At 36.8% G+C, this 22,797-nt stretch overlaps 1 protein-coding gene across 4 annotated transcripts in view; it reads left to right on the top strand.

Annotated features, from left to right (window-relative positions):
• The window catches only part of ATP11A (ATPase phospholipid transporting 11A), a 118,101-nt gene extending 96,907 nt beyond the window's left edge, over positions 1 to 21,194 (top strand). For 2 of the 4 annotated variants that reach the window (XM_059839669.1, XM_059839672.1), the window contains 6 exons: positions 361 to 488; positions 2,116 to 2,251; positions 7,977 to 8,042; positions 8,330 to 8,433; positions 10,207 to 10,372; positions 16,985 to 21,194. In XM_059839669.1, coding sequence (XP_059695652.1) covers positions 361 to 488; positions 2,116 to 2,251; positions 7,977 to 8,042; positions 8,330 to 8,433; positions 10,207 to 10,372; positions 16,985 to 17,242 — 858 coding nt within the window. In that variant the 3' untranslated portion in view covers positions 17,243 to 21,194. Of the gene's footprint in view, positions 1 to 150; positions 325 to 360; positions 489 to 2,115; positions 2,252 to 7,976; positions 8,043 to 8,329; positions 8,434 to 10,206; positions 10,373 to 14,542; positions 14,648 to 16,984 lie in introns of those variants that run through there. The other 2 variants (XM_059839671.1, XM_059839673.1) reach the window with 2 other exon arrangements.
• Positions 21,195 to 22,797: the final 1,603 nt, after the last annotated feature.

Genomic DNA, 22,797 nt, shown 5'->3' with positions numbered 1-22,797 from the left:
TTGATTCAGAGAAGAATTTTTGCCTCTGCAAAATGTGCTCTTCAGTTTTGGTACTTCGGAGTTGGTATTATAGCTGATACAGTAAGAGGGGCAGTATGTGGACCAGACAAGTCCATGAAATGGATTTTTCTGCTGATCTTTTTTCTCCAGGTAAAAGGAATACAAGTTGGAGAGTTGTATCCTATATCAGTTAGCAGCTGTTCAGGGGTATTTGCCTCCATTCTGAAGGAGTATAACTTTGGTTGCCTGCAGAAGTTCACGTATTCATTTTTAATCAAGTCTCATGCAGAGGATTTAATTTTAAAGTAAGATTTAATTTATAAATTAAAAGTAGTTGATTTAATTCTTTTCCATCTACAGACTTTATATGATACTGCGTATCTAACACTGTACAATATCAGCTTCACCTCCCTTCCTATCCTCATGTACAGTCTAATGGAACAACATGTCAGTCCAGACACACTCAAGAGAGAGCCTTCCCTGTACAGGTAAAATAAAACACTGTACCCCAAAATTTGACTGTTCAGTTGTGGGATCTGTGTCTGCTACAAAGTACAGTAGATAAACATGTAGTTTTATATGCACATTTACGAACCATGCCATGCGTTTGCTACAAAGGGGGTGAGAGCAAAGTAGAAATCACTCTTTAACAAAATCAAGTTAGGAGATTTATTTTAGTACTCTTTATTTCCTCCAACCATGGGGAGGAAGCATGCAGAACAGAAGTATTTTTATAAAAGAAAACCTGCTGGTTTTTTCTAGATACATGTTTTATTCTGAAAGAAAAGATTGTTAGAATATATCAGAGTATGTATTCTGTGCAGCTGTCCAGAATTATCCTCTGCATTGTTGACTCACTTCTGGGCATTGGAATTGACTTGTTTAGGTTTTTAGCCACTTGAAATACAGTTCTTGCCTATTAACTGCATTTGACCATTGAAATTGGGAACAGTGTCCAGTTGAGATCCTTGCTGCTGCAAAGCCAGTACATTTCAGTGGGGGGTAACAGTAGATAATCAAAGGAAAAACATTCTTTGGAAGAAGTAATATTAGCTGCCCAAACATTAATCAATGTAGTGATATGTTTTTACCAATGAAATTGAAGAGAAATACAAGAGATTACTGTTGAGTTTCAACAGTAATGTTTTTATTTTTTCTTTGATGTTTTGCATGTTTTCAATTTAGAAATCGTAGTTAAGAAGCCTCTTTTTGTTTTATGAAAACTATCAGAGCTTATTTGTCAGAAACTTTTGGGTTTTGATACCTAACAGAGCCTATGGCTAAGCTGTTTTGGGCAATAGTAGTTGTTCTGGGCCAGGTGAGGCTATTGTTGACCACATATGGGTTTGCAGTCTGTAGTGTTAATTTCTGGGCAGAAATTACCTTATAAGGTCATCAGACAGTCTTTATAAAGTTCATATGGTGGAAGCACTTCTTGGTAGTAAATGTTTCTGTAACTCAGGGGTTTCATTTAACTGATTTACTCTGATGCGTTCTATGCTATATGCCAGGTTGATACATACCCATTTGGTGGAGAAGAACTCAAGTTGTAACATTTAAAATTTTTTGTAGTAAGAAAATGCATGCTAGTGAAGAGTTCTGTTGTTGACAAATCCCTGTAATTTTTTGTGGAAAAACATTCAAGAAACTCTATTTGACATGAAGCTTCAAGTCAACTGCAAATCCCTTGTTGGACATTCCACATAAAATGAATGTTTTTATTTTGTTGCAATAGTCTGTATAAAAGTATCCTGGAGAAATAAAGCAAGGTCTCCAGAGACCTCTAGTGTTTCTATTTAATATCTGCAGTGTATCATGACATACAGCAAGCACTGGAAAAGAGATACCTTCTCTAAAAAGACTGAAAAGTAAATGGGTGCAGCACAGGCAGTTTGCCATTGTTGAAATAAGTAGAATTACAGGGAGCAGTAAAAGGGGTTTAGTAAGAATTAAATAAAAATAAATAAAGAGGACATTTTGAGGAAGGAGTTATATTTGAAGTGGTAGACAGTTGTAATGTGGAAATGTGGTAGTTTTCAAGAAACAATATGAATTATCTCATTTATCTGGGATTTTCAAACCTGATAATGAATACATGTTTCTTGTTTCACACAGAGATGTTGCCAAGAATGCTTTGCTGCGCTTGCGTGAATTTATTTATTGGACATTCCTAGGAGTGTTTGATGCTGTGGTATTTTTCTTTGGTGCCTATTTATTGTTAGACAACACAGTTGTGACCAGCAATGGACAGGTTAGTGTTGGATTTCATCTGTCAATGGTAATTTTTTTTTAATACCAACTGCAAAATGAACATAGTTTTAATTGTTTTCTTCAATATTTCATGCAAGATGATAACTTTTTTTTTGAGTTACTGTGGGATAGATGGGTTATCTGTTTAGTAAAATCTGAACTGTGCAGTAAAACGTACTGTGTATTAGTAAGCAGAGACGTAGGATTGGCTACTAATTAGGAAGAATATATAACATAAATTCCACATATTACTTCTGAATTTATACAGTAACTTTTCAGTTTCCTACTTAACATGCATCTGATGATAATCTCTTTAACATATCAAAAGACTCTTAGTACAGTAGTTATGAATGATCATAAAAGATCTTAAATATAACAAGCTTTTTAATAGTTTAATTATTTTTGACATATAGCAGCTTAAAATAATCTATCTCTACTTGCTTTGCAGTCACATGAATGCAAATTTTATGAACTTTTGCATTTTATTTATTTTATCCATTGATATTTTGGTCTATTTTATTTGTGTGCTTTTTTTCTTTTTGCTACTTGCTTCTCTTCCTATCCTCAGCTAATGACAACCAGCACTCACATGGTAAGACTATTGTGGATTTGTCATGATATCCATTTCATCCTTCACTGTTCTTAAATTAAAGTGTTAAAGAGCAGTAAGATATCATTTAAGCCTACAGTTAGAGACGTTCTTTATAGCTACTCTGTAAGTACTTAAAATAAAAGGAACTTCATATGAAGTGTATTGAGGTATATGAGGTGTGGTAAAGAACCATGAACTCTAAAAAAGCTTTTTGCTTCCTTACATTTTGTTATTCTGTTGTATGCTTTTCTGTAACCTATGTTTTGTTGCTGGCTCTCTGCTATAGAAATTTTTTACAGTTTATGCTATAATGTACTTTAATGGCTTTGGAAAATGTCCTCAAAGTGAGAGAGAAAATAAACTCAACACAATTTTGTTGCCTGTATGCAACATGTGCATTTGCTAGAAAAGCAGTGTTCAGATATCATTAAAAACCACCTTTGTGACATCTGTCAGGGAAATGAACTTCTAGCGGGAGAGAGCGCACTTGTTAAAAAGCGTTTTACCTAAGGACACAATGAGCTTCCACTAGACAGAACTGTACACTGCACTATAGCTTTTTTTGGTATCTTTATGTTCTCTGTTAGATGTTCAAAATTCTTCATCACCATATACTTATGGTGCTGAAAATTGGAGTTACCATACCTGTACCAGTTTTGTCAACAGTTTGTATTGCAAATATTCTGACTTGGTTCCTTTCTGAAATTCTAGTTGTCTTCCATTGCACACATTCAATCTAATTTGAAGGCTCTAAAGCCAGATTAATGCCTAAATCTTAAATTTCAGATGTTGAAGTTTACAACTGCTACCCATGTTAACACTTGAAGATAATGTGTTGCTTGCGGGGACATTCTGAGTCTTGAATGTCTGTGATAGAAAATTTGTCATTATTTTGAGGATGTATGCCTGTATTTATGTATAAAATTTTGAGAGATATTGAGCTGCAATTTTAGATTTAAAGGCTTGAAAATTTAAAGTGTTCAGGAATAGTGAGACACACTTACATATGTTCATACACACATGAATGCTAATAGGTATTGATAGTTATTTCCCAGTTTTTAAATTATGCTTACATCTGGAAAAAGTCAGTGAGGAATTTGAAGGTTTGAAAGGTTTGCTACTGCAAAAAGATGTTATTATTGAACAGGGGAAAGGTAGAAAGCAGAGAAGAACATAAAAGAGCTGGCAGTAACACTAATGCCATAAGTGATACGTAGTGATACAAGTCAGGTTCCAGATTGTTAAAAGGGGTACTGAAGCAAAAAATTTTGATTCCGCCCCCCCCCCCCCATGAACTAATCACTGTTATAGCAAAACTAGTAAAAAAATTACCTAAGTCAAGATCTTTCCTATCCAATGATGCCTGTCAGACTAAAATGAATGTACCATTAAGCTTGCTTCCAAACACAGTTCCCCCCAAAATGTTTCACAGTATTTAGAAATTAGTTTGAAAATATTTGCTTTCTTTAGTGTGATATTACTAGAATAATGGGAAAGTGTACTTCTAATCACTGAGATCTACTTTTTAAATGCCTCCCTTGGTCATTTTGGGTAAACAAAACTAAGATGCCAAAGATTTATCTCCTATAAATTGTTATTAATTTGTGATACTGCTTTGTGTGTATGGTGTTTCAGTATGGATAGGACATCATGGTTGGTGTTGCAAAAACATACAGTTAGAAACCAGCTTTAGAAGAAAGGTAAGAAGAAAGGGAGGCACTGTAGAAGTCATTGCAGATTGCAAATGTCGTTTTAGTTTACCCATATAATAAAATCTATTTCCTGGGTGATTTTCTTTATTTTCACATTTGATACAGAGTACATTAAATGCAATTAAGCTGGGTTGAGAGAGACTAAGTTAAAAGGAATAACTGAATGAGAGATACAAAACAACAGGAAGGAAGATAGGTGAGCGGAATGCTGAACTGGAACATGGAAGATCAACAAATAAAGTCACAGTAGGAGGAAGGGAAGTCTTGGATAGGCTGGGAGAAGAACATAGAAAAATACTTGTTAATAAACTAGATGTTAACAAACAGACTTGCAGAAGAATGATTTATTGCCTGAAGGCATGAGTAGTATCTTGAGATAGTCAATGCTAAAAAAACATTGTGAATTTTTGTAACTCACACCTTCCCATTCTGCTTTGCTTACCTTTCTCTGTGCTAAAGTAGCAGCTTTAAGGATCTTGTCCCTGTGCTGGGACCTCACTTTCTGAGTCAATAAGATGGGTGGATAAGGGATTTGGTTGCAGAGCAATGCTTTCTCTCTAGCCTGACAAACTGACACGGGAAGGTTGTTTCAAATTCTTTATTTCATCTGGCAACTTTTATTGCAAGTATGGAAAAATCTGTTCAGTATGAAGAAATTTAGACTGACACTAGGTTCTCTGAGAGATGCTACATATGACAAGAGAATATTGTAAAATTTATCTGCAAGAAGAAAGTTGGTAAATCGCATGATTGGAAGTTGCTGATCCAGATTCCTGTCTGGTGTTTACTGCACAGGCTTTTTTAGGTCAGAAAAAATATAATGATGGCATGAGCCTATTACATATCAAAGTAAAAGATCCAAATAATGAAGGTTTTCTGAATTTTATCTAGTGTTCAATAGACTCGGTCACACAGTAAGTAGTTTTAAAAAAGTGAAATGATTACTGAGCATAATGAATCTTTTGGCCAGTCATTTGTTTATTTTCATTTTTTTTCCATTCCCAGTTGATTGCATTATCTTAGCCGAGCTTTCTACTGATTTATGTCCTGTGGCTGTCTGTGGTCTTCATTAAAACTTTTTCACACAGAGCATATTTGTGTGATCATCTTCCCACGTGAATACCCCGTCATGTAATATTGGGTGAGCTCATACAGAAGAGTGTAGATTGGACATAATCCAGTTCAACTCACTGCTCTGTGCAGGGCTAATTAAAATCAATTTGCTGAAGGCTTTGTCTAATTTTTTTCAGGATTTCAGTATCTCTAAAGATGCAGATTCCATAACCTTCCAGGGCAACGTGTTCCAATGTTCTTCTGTCTTCGTGGTGGAAAAATTTCTCACAATACCTAAGCAGAATATTTCTTATTGTTAAAGAGAAATTTGTTCAGTTCTTCATTTTTGTAGCTCTTCAGACATTTGTGGGCAGGTGCTAGATCGTTTCTTAACCTTCCCTTCACCAGACTAAGCTCCTCCACCCCTCTTTGCAGAAGAGCCATAGGCTGCTAAACACCTTGGTTGCAGGCCACCAATCATTTCTTTTTTTTTTTTCACATTACTCATGACAGAGAGGCCCAAAAGCAAGCACAGTGTTCCAGGCTGAACGTCACTGTAGCTGAGTAGATGGGAATAATAGCCTTTCTTCAGTGACCACGTTCCTTCCAGTTGCTGTGCAGTTTACCTTATTTATAGAGAGAGCACAGTATAGGCTTGTATTCAGCCTGTAGTCCACATAACCCTACTGCAACTTCCTTTTCGCAGGGCCATTGCACAGCCAGTCATTACTCCATTGTAGGTGTAAATCTTTGCACTTCTCCTTATTTCTTTCCATAAGGTATCTGTTACCCAGCTTCTCAAATCAGCACAAGTCCCTCTGGATTGAAACTCTGTCATTCATTATTTCAGCTGTTCTCTATTTTTATGCCTGGTAGTTTGCTCATGATATTCTGTCACCATCCAGCTACTAACAGGGATATTCCATGATTTCCAGCCCAGTTGCTGTTCCTAGTGTGGTTGACTGATTACCAGAAGCCAACCATCCATCAAGGACTTTTGAGTCCAGTGGTTCAACCAGTTTCAAACTGTAGTAGTAGTCCATTTAGCCAACCCCTGCTTCGATATTGTCCAAGTGTCAAATGCCTTGCTAAATTCAAAATATATTGCATCCACCTCTTATCCTTCTTAAAAACGACTCAACCTGTTGGTCCCTCACTGTTGCCTGCTCCATTTCTTCCCAAGCTTTGCTGCTAAATGCAAGGAGGAGGTCTGTTAGTGAAGACTATTATCCAGAGTATTGAGTAATTCAGCATTTTGAAACATTCCACTAGGTTGTCTTACCACTCCATCAGCAGACTCGCATTCTTCCTTTGAAGCAAGGATATCTGTAAATATCTTTTCTGTCCCCCTCAACACCCCTCAGTAACTCTAGTTTGAGCTGAGTTTTATATGTGGTTTGTTCTTCTGCTTTTATGCTGTTTCCTGCCTGCGCATATTGTCATCACTTGAATGCTCCCAGTTTGCCTTTTTGTCCATGCAGTAACATCCTACTTTGCCAACTGGATCTTCTGCTGAAATTCCATGCCTGTGTGGAAGTTGTCTCATTCCTGAAGTTGTAACTGCAGAAGGGAGTTCATGAGATCTCAAGAGTTATCTTTCAAAGTAATTTGGATCTCTTGGACACTTCTCTTTCATGGGTGCAATACCCTGAATCAAACACAGTCTCTTCTGAAAGACAGCATCCTAACTGTTGCTTACTTTCCCAGTATTTCTCTGGATCCTGAACCTGGTCATCTGGTAGCTGCTGAAGGCCGAGCAATCCTCTGTGACAATATTCACCACTAGTTCTTCCCTGTGTCAGCATTAATGGTCATTTCTGCTTGAAAAGCAGAGGTGTTTTTATGTCATTATGCAAGAGGGAAGAAAATCAAACACAATCTAAAAGTTGTTTATCTTAAAACATATGTGGGCGTTTTTGTACTTATATGGTTATAGCATTCTTATCTGTATAGCATGCTGTTGAATCTCCAAGAAATTGTTGGATGCCAAGGATGTCCAACAGAGAAGGGAAATCAGGGAAAAGATGACATCCAAGAAGATTGATGAAATTACTGCAGTTTGTTTTTCAATCTCAGTGATTTGTAAATTGTGCTACCCTTGATTTTTATTAGGAAATATATGTGTGAACTTCAAGTTCAGAACAAAATGTTGTTTGTGGTCTTTTTCTGTCTGTCTGAAATCTGAGGTCTGTCCACACAGAGCAAGAAACCAGAGCACTTTGCACTGGATAGATCATGTAGGAATTCAGTTTTTCCTCAAGTGTCAGGTCATGATACAAAGAAATACTAAGCTTTAAGATGTTTACTCTGAACAGTTCACAACATAGTGGACAGTATTGCCTATAACTGCTTTGGACCATTTTTTATAGATATTTGGAACTTGGACCTTTGGAACAGTGGTGTTTACTGTGCTTGTATTCACGGTTACATTTAAGGTAACGTAAGCTGTATTTTATCCACTGAAACTTTCTTAAAACTTGTTTTTTTAATTATTGCTTATTTATATTGGTTTCTTTATATCACCTTGCATTGTTTTATTACTTTAAATAGGGAGCTTGCTATCTGTGCCTTCTTAACTGCGCTCAAACGTGAAAGATGTTTTTAACTACTACTGTGCAGAATTTTTCCCTATTTTCAAAGGGTATAATTCTGTTTTATCTCCTGCTGGGAATTCCTGTTGAGTCTAGATCATAATAACATCATATAATATCTTTTTTTTCAGCTTGCAATAGATACACACTATTGGACATGGATAAATCACTTCGTGATCTGGGGATCACTGGTATTCTACATTGTCTTTTCTCTGCTCTGGGGAGGAATTATTTGGTATGTACCCTAATCTTAATTGCATTGCAGAAGTTGTTTCAGAAACATAAAGTTGTTATATTTCACCTTTTTGTCACAGAATTAAATTTAGCCTTTATATAATGCAGAATTCTATTTTAAACATGACATAATTTCTAACTAGAGTGCTCAGCTCTTCTGTCAATGAATGTCTGCTAAAATCTTCTTAAAGAAGAATGCGAGGAGAATATCAGACCCCAGATGACCACTGGGTTTTATCTCAGTAGTGTCAGTCAAAAGCAGCCCAAGGGTTGGTTCAAGGGGCTGCTATTGCCTTTCTGAGTCAAAATGTCACAAAATAGATTATGTCTGTGCAGTAGGTGACTACCCACCTACCTGCTCGGCTTGTCTTGGAAGCTAGCTGTAGCAGTCAAACTAGAGACAGGGAGCAGAACTCAATATCAAAGTCATGTGGATGTCCAAGAGTCCTGTTTTTGAGCTCATTGTTTTGCCTTCTTAGCAAAGTGGAGTTACTGTAGGTGTCTGATCACCTGCTTATTCATGTTGGTAAGAGGCTTTGTAGGCTCTTGTGCACAGCCAATTTAAAGTGTTGGGGGGTTTTGCTATTAAAAGTTCTGTGTACTTGAAACTGAAATTTTTGGAAAGGAAATCAAGTTGGAACAAGTTCAGTTCCTTACTGTGCCTGATTGCCATCAGGAGCTGGAAATTTTGTTTCACGCTTGTAGAGCTCTCAGTTACGAGGCCATCTTTTTAACTACTGCTAGTAGTTAACTACAATTCTACATTGTATTCACAATATTTTGATGGACTAGAGAAGGAGGGGGCTAACTGTTGCTTGGTGATTAAGATGCCATTTAATTTAGAGAGAGGATTTGTATTTAGCATGGCATTTGCAAATGAGTAACTACCTCTTAACTCCTTGGATGTTTAGCTGCCTCTTCTTTTTTTCTAGTAATATCAGATCTCAGTTCCTTCAGCATCAGTTTGCGGAAGTGACATTTTCCCAATGGTTTTCCAACCAGCCTTGCTGTGTATTCAAGATGTGTCTGTGTGTACATAAAAATGTATTTCAGCTTAGTTACCTTTTTAGTATGCCAATACTATCAGATTTTGAAAACCGACAGGAAACTGCCCTACTGGTTTTACACTGCAGTGTTGCTGCAAACTGTCCCTTGATCTTGGCTCTCAGTGATTATGGCCTCTGGTTCCCAGTACCAGACAGTGCTGGCATTTTAATGATCATCCAACTGCATGGGATACAGGGAGGTTAGGAAGAGAAGGTATTAATAGTGTGGTTAGATAAGTATGTGGTGCATAGGATGAGGAGCATAACATGAAAATATTAGAGATACTTACAGGAGCCTGAGAGGTATGAAAATAAGTGTGGTTGACAAGCATTAGTCTGAGGATACACTCAAAGGAGTGTGCCTTAACAAAGACCAGGGTGGGTGGGACACTAAGAAGAAAGGTGGAAAATACCTGGGGCAAGATAAGGATACATGGAAGAGTATAAACTCATTAAGAATGAATTCAATTTATCTTTGCAAGGGAGAGACACTATGGCAGGGAGGGGACAGCATAATATTTCCTGCAGTCTGGAAGACAAAAGGAAGGTAGTTATCTCCAGATGGTGCATGGTTAGCACCAGCTCCCTTTGAGGAGACTGGGATGGATGAACAAACTGGGAAACTGAACCTGAAGTATTTCACCACTGGCCTAATTCTTGTATTTAATGCTGTCAGCCTTTCTTTTGTGTATTGAAATGTAATAATTATTTTATCTTTTTTCTTCCAGGCCTTTTCTCAATTATCAGAGGATGTATTATGTGTTCATGCAAATGCTGTCCAGTGGTCCTGCGTGGCTGGGTATAATTCTGCTCATAACTGTCAGCCTTCTTCCAGATGTTCTGAAGAAGGTCTTATGCAGGGAGTTGTGGCCTACAGCAACAGAAAGAATCCAGGTAAATAATCTTTTTCATAGTAAAGTTAGGTATTTTTTGTATTACAAGTGTCTGTTCACCTAGGCCCGGGTTAGAGATAAGATTGAAGCAGAGGTTTCCCATCTGTGGTATCTGAGCAATATGGTGAAAGATGCTGCCTGTTACTTAGATGGTAGCATTAACCTGATCCTGGGGCAATGCTTGTGCCTCCATGCCAGTAACCACAGGGAAATCAGCTGATGAGGATGGTGGGAGACAGCTACATGGTTCAACATGATTTCTGATTTGAGGATATAAGAAGGGCAGGGGGATTGGGATCTCCAGAAGGGTAGATAAGAGGCACTTATATCTGATAACATGCTGATGCCTGCTACAAAAACACAACTTACTCATATCCTATTTATAATTTTTTCCTCTTTTATATTTCAACTTACATTTTGCCTGTTCTGATCCATTATTTGTACATAAATGTGCCTTGCTGTGCTCATGGGAAGAGTATTTTAAAATCTATTCTCTCCTTTCTTTCATCTGATCAGCCCAAAAGGAGAAATGACTGTGTAAATATAGGCAGTATCTTCTAAGGGTGGAGAGGAAGCCAGGTTGTGTGGGAACCATGGTGCTATGCTGGGGACATGAATAGAAAAGGTTTCCTGTATTTTAACCCCAGTAAAGTTTTACCTATTATCTATGTTAGAATGTGAAGGACAGTAGAGGTGTGCTGAACTTTTAACTTAATGTTACTGCCCTTGCCCTTTTCAGCCCATGAGCTGCCTCCAGTAGGTTACAAGAATGAGTTACCAGCAACAAAAGGGATTATGTAGCATTTTTTTAATTCAAAAGGTACTTTGCATTAAGAGGAAAGGAATAAAGGAACTTTGCTACCAAGGAAAATAAAATATCCCTGTGGCAAATGTAAAACCCTCTGCCACTGTTTTGTATTCCTAGAATGTACAGGTGTAATAATAATGCCTTACTTCAGGAAAGAATAAAGAATAGCAGGAAAGCATTCCCAGGCAGATCAGTACTTCAAGTTTTTTCATTCAGAGATCTTAGATGTCATATGTACTACTTGTGGAAGAAGTTGACCTCAGTATAGATTCTGAATAGTTAATTTGCAAGTCTAAAGAGAGAGAATGAGCAAGGGTTAAGGTGAAGAAACAAGCTAGTAAATAAAAACCCCTGCCAAAGGCTTTGTAGCATTTCTTACAGACATTGTGTATTAGTACTGGAAAATTAATCAGTAGTAAAGCAGACTTTGGGCTCAACACTGACAATATTCATTTCTAAATATTTAGTCAAAGATCTGTGACTTTTAACCAGTTATATCGCTTGTGTTTCTTCTTCCCTCTCTTTGTTTCTTCCTGTCTTCCAATCCACTTTGTCTAAATAACTGCTACCTTGCTTTAAACATAAATGATGTGCTCGGTTGCTTCCTACAATCTTCTGGGGAAATCAGACTAAACATCAGTGCCTTTCTGTTGAGCAGTCCACCATCTTTATGCTTTCTCAGACTTCAAGCAGTCTAAGTTTCTAATGGAACAAAAGGTGACTTTTTTCTGCCTTTCTGCATGCTTGGCCATTTCATTCAAAGGACTTTATAAAGTTAATCATTAGAAGTTATTTACCATACTCATTATCTCCATTTGTGATTCATGTCAACTACATTTTGAGGAATACAGTTTAGTACAGTTTTTTCCCTCTGAGTATCTCAAAGATTGTATGAGTTGTCACAGTCCATCACTGTCACTATCAATTTTTGTCACTGTTCTTGCTGCATTTTACAGAATGTTTCTGCCTCAGGAATCTACGAATCTTTTATTCCCATTTTAATCATTGGTCTGTCTGTAGATGAATGCATGTTGTGTTTGCATTGTACCTGAATAAGTAGGATAGTGGCCACACAAACAAGTGATCATTCTGATTAGGCTGATGTTGCTAGCATTATACAGAAAATATGGTACTGGAAACCACTTAAGCAGTCTTTGGAATATATTAATGTATCTTCTCTGCTGCTAGAAAATGCAGCTTTTTTCTTTTTCAAGCATGCATTTTGAAACCGAGCTTTCCTTATGTTCCCTTTTATGAAAATCTGTGCTCTTTCTAGAAAGAAAACAACTCAAGGCCTGAAAGTTCATGACATTATTTAATATAAAAGTGGAAGAAATGTTAATCAATCTTGTTTCCCCTACAGTCTGCAAGAAAACTGGTTTTTTACTTAATATTCAGAGACTGTTGGATTCCATTGCAGATTTTATATCTTTCTAAGTGATTAAGATAAAAAATGTATTTTCTCCTTCGTTCCTCCTCAAAAATATATAGTCAGTAAAATTTACTGTAATTATGTAAATCAGAGGGAAAATACAGTTTTTTTCACTATCTAAAATTCTGACTAAAATTGTCTCTTAAATTTCTTAAGATTGGTTTGAACTGAGCTTATAAATAAGTATTTTTAAATGTACTGCATTCCTAAAAGTGATACTGCTCTCTTTATAACAAAAGGGCTTCGGGAACAACTGAAAAGACAAACGTAGGACTAGTGACCATTTCCCAGGTTACTAAATTAGTTCTACTCAGGCAATAAGAATGCATAAAGCCTTTGAAGCAGTTCTTATACTTCCAGATTTTTCTGTTATTGGAGAGTCACTCCAATGTGTGGTGAGCGATTGTTTACCATCATTAACATTTGGATGTTTTTAAACATTCCTCATATAGCTCTGGGGTTTTCTTTTCAGAGAGCTTTTCTGTTGTATATATATATATATATATATATATATATATATATATATATATATATACACACACATACAGACATATATGTGTGTACAGATACATATATGTGCATACAAGTATATGTATATATATATATGTGCATGTATATGGATAATGATATAAATATATATACATAGGAACTGTTGTCTTTCTTGGGCTAAAACATTAATTCTGCAAAAGCTTTGGAGGAATCTGTTGCCTTTTGGTAATTTCGGTCAAAATCTGCTTATTTCTTGTACATGTGGTCTCTGCAACTCTGGCTCAATGACACAAACTGAATTTTTTCCTTTAACTGGTGACTGTACAGCTGCAAGGTTTCTTTCAGCTTTTACTTTTAAAAAGCAATCAGGTATTTTTTGTAATACAGCCTATCTATATTGGTTATTTTTTCTTTATTCTTCTTTCATTAGCAGCAGAATTTTAGCCACTCTGTTAGGGAAAATATAAATTCAATTTACATTATCCTATTTCCATTTTTATAATTTTCATTTTGATTGACAGTGTTTCAGCAGTTCCAAGTATTTGGTAGCTGAAGTACCAGGTGTTTAGTTTCTGAGCTGTAAATGACTTCTGTATTTTCATCCCTTTTAAAGAAATATTTTTCTTTTTCTCTTTGTTTTTGACTGACGATTTTTTACTTTGCTTTCACTCAGTCACAAGCATGGGCCATCAGCCATGTTATGAAATCTCTACCCTTTGCTGCACCTGGGGAAACCCAGAGTGGTCCTTTTGCCTGGGGAAGCTTCTCTGGGGATTCATCATTCTTCTGTTCCTCAGTGGGCTTAGCTGCTGTTGAACAACTGCCCTAGATGCTCAGACAAGTGTTCACCAGCAAACTGCTTCCTTGTCACGTGTCATCTCCTCCTCTGAGGGAACAAAGCAATGGATCTTGCTGTTGCAATATTTGAATGCTGTGGAAGGAGTCTCCTTGGCAACTCCCCGGCCCCCTCTGCCCATAGTGTAATGATGAAGTTGTGAGTCAGCCTTCATGAGCACCACCCCATCACCTCTGTGTGGGGCACTCCCCTCAGTGTGCCAGCTGTTCCAGGGAGTAGGGAAACAGCATGTCCACTCCTTAATGTAGGATCAGTTTGGCCTCCTCACACCACAGGCACCTCTCCTATTCAGTGCAGGTTATTGTTAGAGGGGCAGGACACACAGCCCAGAGTACTTAGTCAGTTTAGTGCTTTTGAGAGTAATTTTTTAACAGAGTTTGAAATGGAATTAAAAACACCCTCAAATGATTAATCTCAGGATCCAGCAATAGAAACCTTGTTTTACACTAGATAACCTTTCCTTTTTAAGTCTGTCAGAAAGTCCATCACTTTTACAGGACTTTACTATAACAGTTACCAAATGGTACAATTCATTCGCATTTCTTGTATTCATCAAGAGTCTCACTGTTTTTCCTCATCCTTGCAGAAGAGTATGAGACATAAAACAGGCCAAAATGCACTGCCGAGCTGCGATGGGCCACTTCTTGAAGGAAATCTTTCACCTTCCGAGCCATAATTAGATCAAAGCTAGGTAACAGTACTGTATGTGTTGCCAATTTGGATTAAGTTCTTTTGGTGCTATTTACAAATCAACTGTTTCCTCCAGAGTTTTTGATGTACTTTATCAGTGTTGATACAAAATCATTATGTTTTACTTGGAGAGCCTAGTTTTTGCAAGAGATATTCCATGCTACAGGTAAGACCTTTTTGTCTCAGAAAGTTAATCATGTAAAGCAAACCAATAAATTGATATACCCATATTCATGTCCTATAAATACATTGTATTATGTATAGGTGTTGTGTGACATTTCTTCTATAAGAGCTGCATTCATTATTGCAGTGTGTACTCACATTACACCACAGTGTAGAATACATAAAGTCAGAGGTAATTCTTACCCAGGAGCAGTTTCTCCATCATATTTCATGTTCTCGAGTACATATATAGACCAAGTGCAGATGCTAACACGTGGAGATAATCATAGCGAGTTACTTGTGAATAGGACCTTGGGTCAGAAGCCTGGGGCTGTGCATCTGACAGCATCTGCCACGGTGCTGTGTTCTGTACAGACCAGGGCATTGCTGTGTTACTGCCTCAGGTGAAGAGAGAAGGGTGATAGTTTAGCTGAATATCTGAGACAGCAGCATAAGTGGTGAACTAAATTCCCTAAATATAAGGCCAGCAGAATGAAGTTCTCTGCTTGAAGTCATATCCTTGCTATGCCACCGATGATGCAAACAAGTAAGAAGGTACACTCTTTACTCTAATGTTTCCCACCTGGCTGCCATGACTGTTCCAGTACCTTCATGCTCTCCTGACCCCAGAAGCAGCACATGAGGAACTAAGTGAAGGTGTAAAGTTAGCAGTATGTGAAAAGGACAAATGTCATGTGTACTGTAGAACTTTAAAGTAGCTGAAGGTAGCTAAAGTAGGTGATTTGCTTTTAATGACTGTTGCACAAGTAGTAGTAGAAAACACCAACTTCCTTGACTAGCTTCAGGCTTGGTAAAGGCTCTTGTCTCGGAGCCATATCTAGTAAAAAGCATTTTATTTTTAGAACTATCTATGGTAACTAAAATGCTTCACTTTCTAGCTGAAAGAAGAGGAAAATTAGTTACCAAACTGTATGACTACTCCCTCTTGCATTTCCAAAGCAAATCTGCTAATGTTTATGTAATAATGTTACTATTTGGTCTATATGTGTTTAAAAGAATCCAGTCTAGGACAGTTTTGTGACCTTTCCAAGAGTGTCTTTTTAAGAGAGCTTTCAGATTACTCTAGGTTATGCAAGAGTAGGGTTTCAAGCTTGTGATTGGCATTAAAGTGTCATGTTACATTGCAGCCAAAGTTCTATAAGCTGTATCATTAATATTTACTTTGTGATTTTGTCCTTTTGCTACTGTGTTCTGAGTAACAGGGAAGAAGGGGATGATAAGAATACAGGATTAACTGATTTATATAGCATTCATGGAGAGATTGATGAATAACATTGTTTTGAACCATGTTTATAATGTTAGATACCATCACAAAACCTCCGTACCTCTATACCTGGAAATTATATGTGCATTTAGTGAAAAGAATTTCATAAACTTGTTGGGGAAAGGCCTGTGCTAGTTTTATTTCAGTTTGTGCACACATCCAGGCTCTTGTCGTGCAGCTGTGGTGTTTTGTAGTCCTGAGCATTTCCTAAGTGGAAGTGCCAATTCTGCCAGAGTGTCAAGTGATTATGTGAGAAAGATAAATTTTAATGGGCAATTAGACCAAGATAGTACTGAGATGTACAGTATAAATTGCCTGTATAGATGGTACATGTAACCTAAGCAAGTCTAAAATTCAGTACTGCTTAGAAGTACAAAGCATGTGCATTAAACTCTGGAACCTTCATCTGTTAGCACAAACTGATTGTAAAGAATTTCCTCTCTTTGGAACTACTGGGCAAAGTACTTGAATCTGTCCTGTCTTAAAATTCCACATAAGAAGTGCAGCGATAAAAAGATAAAAAGCGATAAAAAGACCAGGAGAAATTCCAAAATGAAATATAACCTTGATTTAAAACACTTTCATTTGAAGAAAGGCCTCTGTGTCTTCATCTCTTCTCTGAAGAGCCCATTATCAGGTTTACAAGTTAAGTGTAAAATCATGCCTGGTTCTGTAGGTCTTAGTATAAAGCTAATCATGTTGAAAGTGGTTGATTGCAAAGCAACGCGAGGGATTATACTTTGACATGAAACAAATATCCAGAGTGGTGATCTAGGGAAAGGTGTTATTATACCAAGGGGACAGTGGTCCTATGAAAGAAAACAATTATAGACTTTTGGTTCCAAGATTGTTTATTTACTGTGTATTTGTTTCCTTTTTTCCCTTTAACAGAAGGCATCAAGGCACTGTCGGGAGCACATCTCAGAATTCACACCTCTTGCCTGTCTGAAAAGCCCGAGATACAGGAGCAGTGACTGCAGCAATTCCCCAGCAAGAAGGTCTAATTCTCATTCTAAAAAAGTGATGTTTACTCAGTGGAGAGGCATTGATTATTCAGTACTTCCATCTGTCTTTGGCTATTCAAATAAGCATTGGCGTTCCAGTGCAGGCTACCACTACAGTGGGTCAGGTTTGGAAACGTCCATATGACAGAACACCAAGTCAAGCCTTTAAAAACTGTGGTTTTGTTTATTTATTTTTTCAGGAAACAGACGTGTCACAGAGACATATTAAACTATACGTGGCTTTTGCTGTCTGAGGTAGTGTTGAGAAAACAGGATCAAGAGCTAGAAGTATGAACCCTTCCAGGCCAATAGGCCTCTTTTTATGTTTTGAACTACTGGAGCAATGAACAATCTGCACAGTCTGGTACTGTGAGACTGGTAGCACTAAAAATTCTCTTCATCCTGTGTCAAGACTTCTGTGTATTTACTACTTCTGTCATCTTTAGTGATTTTCTTTGTTACTTGAAGTGCAGTTTCAGTCAGTGACCTACATTTTGAGATCAACAGTTTTAATTTTCAGCCAGGAGCAATTGTCTCAGTTATCTCAAATGAAATTCTCAAAAAGCATATTTAACAACTGCTGTTTCTGATTTTCCTCTGTCCTTTTTTCTTTCTTTGCTCTTTCTGTAGAACAAACTGGTGTTTCCTCTGTGCAAATCTGCTTTCAAGAAACACTCTCTAATGTTCACTTCCTTGTAAGTGGCCAAATCAGGGCTATGTATGGCTTTGGTTAGTTTTCCTCTATAGAAAGATAGGCAAAACAATCCTTGTGTAGAGTATGCACACACAATATGAAGTCAAGTTGGCTGTTAAACAGGTAAATATCACCAATGCTGGTATTTACTCATAAACTGAATGTAAGCATTTTGCCTAAAACATCTTAGACTTTTTCAAAGATGCACATTACCTGGTGTTCTCACTTCCTGTCCCTATGATTGTAAAATACATATAGCAGAAAGTATTACATATTAAGCTTTTTTTGACACAGTTTGTTGGGTTCTTTTTCTTAAAACAAGAAAAGCTGTTTTTCTGGATGAGTATCTTTTGCTATCTTGATTCATGCTCTTAATTCTGATTTTTTTTGTGTGCGTGTATGGTTAGATACTGGCTGATGGGCTTGGTAGATGTATTACAAAGCACACAACTGTTAGCTTTTGCAGACAAACCACAAGGTGGCACACAACTGTTCACTAACAGTTGAACCACGGGTGGGATAGAGAAACTAGTTTGACTGCAAGGATTCTGTTTGAATTCCCTTAAGAATGACAGCCAACTTGCACTTCTGTTTTCTCTGCTACATTTATGTTACCTTGCAGTAATTCAACTATTAGCTGCATCCTTGTGTTGTTTCTTTAGTCCAGTGTTTTATTTTGGGGTGCAAAAATATCTGAAGCAGAAATGCAATTTCAGTCAATTTCAGCTTGGTGGTTACAGCTGGTTAATGGCCATCCTCATTCAATACCTCTGGGAGGACATTACCTAAAAATGTATTTCAGTGTGAAAACAAAATACTTGGAATCAGACCTGCAGCATTTATTGGAAGACCTGGCCAAGACACTGTTAGTTGTCTTTCATGTGGACAAAGGTGGCAGAGAAAAATTATTTCCCTTTTTGTGTTTTAACAAGAAAAAACAGAGGCAAAATAAGTTTACTTACTACTTTACTTTTTAATAATAGAAAAATCAACTTACTGGGAAATGTCCCTCACAGTATTCTGAGTAGTTTTCATATTAAACATTGATTGCCCTGGGTAAAGCAGAGATTGTGAGTTATGAAATTTTCAGTATACCAAAGATAACAGAATTTTACAAAGTCTAACAGTGAGCACCACAGATAAAGGTTTTTTTATCATTTAACATATAGCACTTTTAAGTTTCAAAGAATATCCTTATAGCAGTAGCATTTTGAAATACATACACATGTGTGGATGTGTGTACATATACTTGCCATTGCAGACTTGAATGTTGGTCAGTTAGAACCGTCCCCTACATAAAACACTGGTGTATATATTTTTAAGAGGTTAATATGGGTATACATTTTATACCAGTAGCAGTGACAAATTTCTTGTGTGTAGTTAACAAATTATTTGTAATGTATTTTTTAGAAATCTTAAAATTGCCTTTGCACTGAAATATTTTTCATACTGTAGCTATTTATAAATCTGTTTTACGCATACATTTGTTAACACACCATTTCTATTTTTTTTAAGTATATGTTTTGAAGGCTTTTTTTATAACTATAAGTTTTGGCCACTTAAATTTAGCTTAGAGTGGAGTTGTGGCTGAATGTTGAAATTCTAATGAATGTCAAATTAGAATACAGGTCTGTTGCTCTATGAGTCTCACCCAAGTTATTGATGTTTTGTTGGGATTTGTGGTAGCAGCGATTAGAGCGCTGTACTTACAGTGCTATATTATAACTGCTAGCTTTTTTACTCTGTAAAGCCTCCTGCTTTTTTACTTTGTGAGTTCTATCTTTTAGCCTTAAATAAGGAAATGTTTGCTTGATATTTTTGAAAATGCTGCATTCCTGTTCTGCCTACTAACAAAGCAGTTCATTGCAAACTTCATGTAGCCCTGCACTTAGATATTGTTGACAACATTGTTCAGGCTGAAACATCTGTATACGTTGGAGAAATTTTAGTTAAACATGTCATTTTTTGGAGGAGAAAGAATGCTTGAATTTAAGTGGAAGTTTCTGCTTTGATTTAGCAATACTTTTATCTTTAAAAGTTGGTGCTGTTTGTTTGTTAAAATAGACTGTTTAATGAAATGAACATAAAACATCAACTTGGCTTCACTTGATGTGTTTTTGCTTCAGTCCCTGTTACTATTGCCATGTAAACCTAGTCCACTGCAGCAGGTGTTAACCTGGAAGTTTTACTGCAAAAGATATAAAAGATGAAAAAGTAGAAATTAGCTCAAAATGCATTAGAGTGTTTTACTATGAGTGGGACACTGAAAGGAGACAGATTTTTTTATGTATGAAGAAAAAAAAGAAAGAGGAAAAGTCTAAAAATGTATGTAACCTTCTAACTTGCCTCATTTAAATTGTTGCAGCTTTAACAGCATAATGTCTCCATAACTGCTTCTATAAATGTCTTGAAACTGGTAAGCGCTAACCAAATGTATGTGAAGACTTAGAAAGTATTTCAAGCTTTTTGGCCACAGAAGCTCATATATACCTGCAGTGGCTTGTGGCAAAAGGTCTTTTTTGTTTTACCATGTACAATAATTGTTTGTTCAGCCACTTAATGTAAAAGCTTACAGTTTACTTTCTTGCTTGCATTAGCCTGTGTGTCTTGAACCAACTGGCTTGCAAAAATAAGAGGAAAAAAATAGTGTAATTGAGGAACTGCACTACTTTTCTTTTGGAAGCCAGTGGGATCCTTGTGCTCATGCTACTGTCTCTGTTAAAAAAGCTTTAATGGAAATTTGTGAAAGTATTACAAAAGTGAAAACATACATGATTCTACTTTGCAGAATAATCAAAAAATCACTTTATATAGCTTTAATTTTTTACCGTATGAAAATTCACAGGATTTCAATCTGCATTGTCTTGGACATAAATTCTGTGCTATGTACACTTTGCATTTTAGAGGTTCTTTCATGATCTAATGTAAAGTAGAATCTGCGAAAGTTGCTGTATGGGGCTGGGGGTAGTTATCTGTGCTTTAAACATTAAAGATGTCTGTAGTCATCAGCACCAAATACTGACACTTATTTTAATTGAATAATTTTAGGTGCATTTATTTGAAAATAAATCAGCCTTCAAATCTAATGTTCAGATTATCCTATACTACTTCATTCATTTGATTTGAAGAGTCAATGTGTGAATACATTACTGTAAAGTTTCTTTTCAGTGCTGTTTTTAACTTTTATTTCTGTAGACAACCAAATATAACTTGTTTATATTCAGCCACATTTTGGATCCTTATGTAGAGTATATAAGCAGGAGATACAAATCTGCTTGCAATAAATATAAACATTCAAGACTGGTTTAAGTTTGCTCACAAGTAATTACAGTAATTCTAGTATGAATATGAGATGGTTTCATATTACTCTGTAATAAAATGTAAGTCCATAAAGAAAACAGAATGAGTGTTTGATTTGGTTATTGAATATGTTTGTACTCATGCGTATTTCTCATACCATACATGGGTCCAGCAGAGTGCCACAAAAATGACAAAGGGGACTTGGAGCATCTCTCTTATGAGAGACTGCAGGAGCTGGGCCTGTTAAGTCCAGAGAAGAGAAGACTGAGAGGGGATCTCTTCAATACATATAAATATCTCAAAGATGGATGTCAAGAGGATGGTGCCAGGCTCTTTTCAGCAGTGCCAGAGACAGGACGAGGTGCAGTGGCCTTAAACTAAAACAGTAGAAGTTTCACCTCAACATGGGGAAGAACAGCTTTACATTGAGAGTGGCAGAGCACTAACAGGCTGCCCAGGGGGCTTGTGAAGTTTCCCTTTTCTGGAGACATTCAAAACCCACCTGGACACATTTCTGTGTCACCTGCTGTAGGTGACCCTGCCTTGGTAGAAGGGTTGGACTGGGTGATCTCCAGAGGTCCTTTCCAATTCTACTAGTTCTGTAATTCTGTGATTTTCAGAGAGTGTAGCCAGCTAAAAAAGCAAATTAACAAAAAGAAATTCAAAGAAGGCTGGAACATGAGCTGGGGGATGGGGGGTTGTTCCAAAACTAATAGAAATTGGTACCAGTCCAAGAGAGCTTTGTTTCTCCTGCACAGATTAAGTGCTAAAGTTCTTTCCAAAGTAAACTCATAAGCTACACATGAGAGTCTGCCACATTTCCTTGCAGTTCTGCTGTGTGAGGAACCCAGAGCTATTTCTCTTTTCTTTTGCAATGTTGTGGATTTAAAGAAGCTGAAGTAAAAAACAATGTGCTCTGACATCTGAGTTGGTAGCAATGTTCATAAATTCTTGCAGAAGAGGCTGAGTGCATGGAATGACCATGATTTTACTTTATTTGGTGATACAATTTCACTGAACTTCCTTCAGTTTCAAAGCCATTACAGCTCCAAAGTACATTGGCTCCATCAGGGTGAAGTTATCCCCGACAGCCTCCACAAAGCAGTTCAGGGTGTCAGGTTTGGTCCCTCCTGCTGCTGCTCTGAGGATATGTAGAATGCTTAGACCTTTGTTTCTATATTGATTTTGCGCTTCCCATAATAAAGGTTTCAGAGGAATGGGTTTGTATTTATATGAGATTTTTATCTAAACAATACAAGAATGTTGTACCCATCTCCCTTTTGTACATCAAGAAATTTTGTGCTTCTACTGAATGAACTCCTAGAGAAGGTAATTTGAAGGGGCTGTGTAAATATGGAAGCTGTTTTTCCCTTTATTCATGCAAAGAAGAAAAAAAAGCATAGATTGTAATTAGATAGGATATTACATTGAAACTGTTTTTAAAATAATGTGATGATGTATCTGGATTTCAAGAAGAACACAGTACCCATACAGACATGTTACCACACAACTTCATTTTGCGCATAATATTACCTTTACTTATTTAAAGGAAGAAAGGATAGAAAATAATGTAAGTGACAAACGGTATTCTCAATCAAATACCATGTGTTTTCCAGTATCTTATTAGTTATGCTCTTTTAGTAAGCTACATTATAGAATTGATTGTAAACTGGTTTTTATATTCTGCAGTAAGGCTACTCAAAATT

This window comes from Haemorhous mexicanus, chromosome 2 (genome assembly GCF_027477595.1).
Source record: "Haemorhous mexicanus isolate bHaeMex1 chromosome 2, bHaeMex1.pri, whole genome shotgun sequence".
Classification (NCBI taxonomy): Eukaryota; Metazoa; Chordata; class Aves; order Passeriformes; family Fringillidae; genus Haemorhous; species Haemorhous mexicanus.
This window is presented reverse-complemented; position numbering and strand designations above follow the sequence as displayed.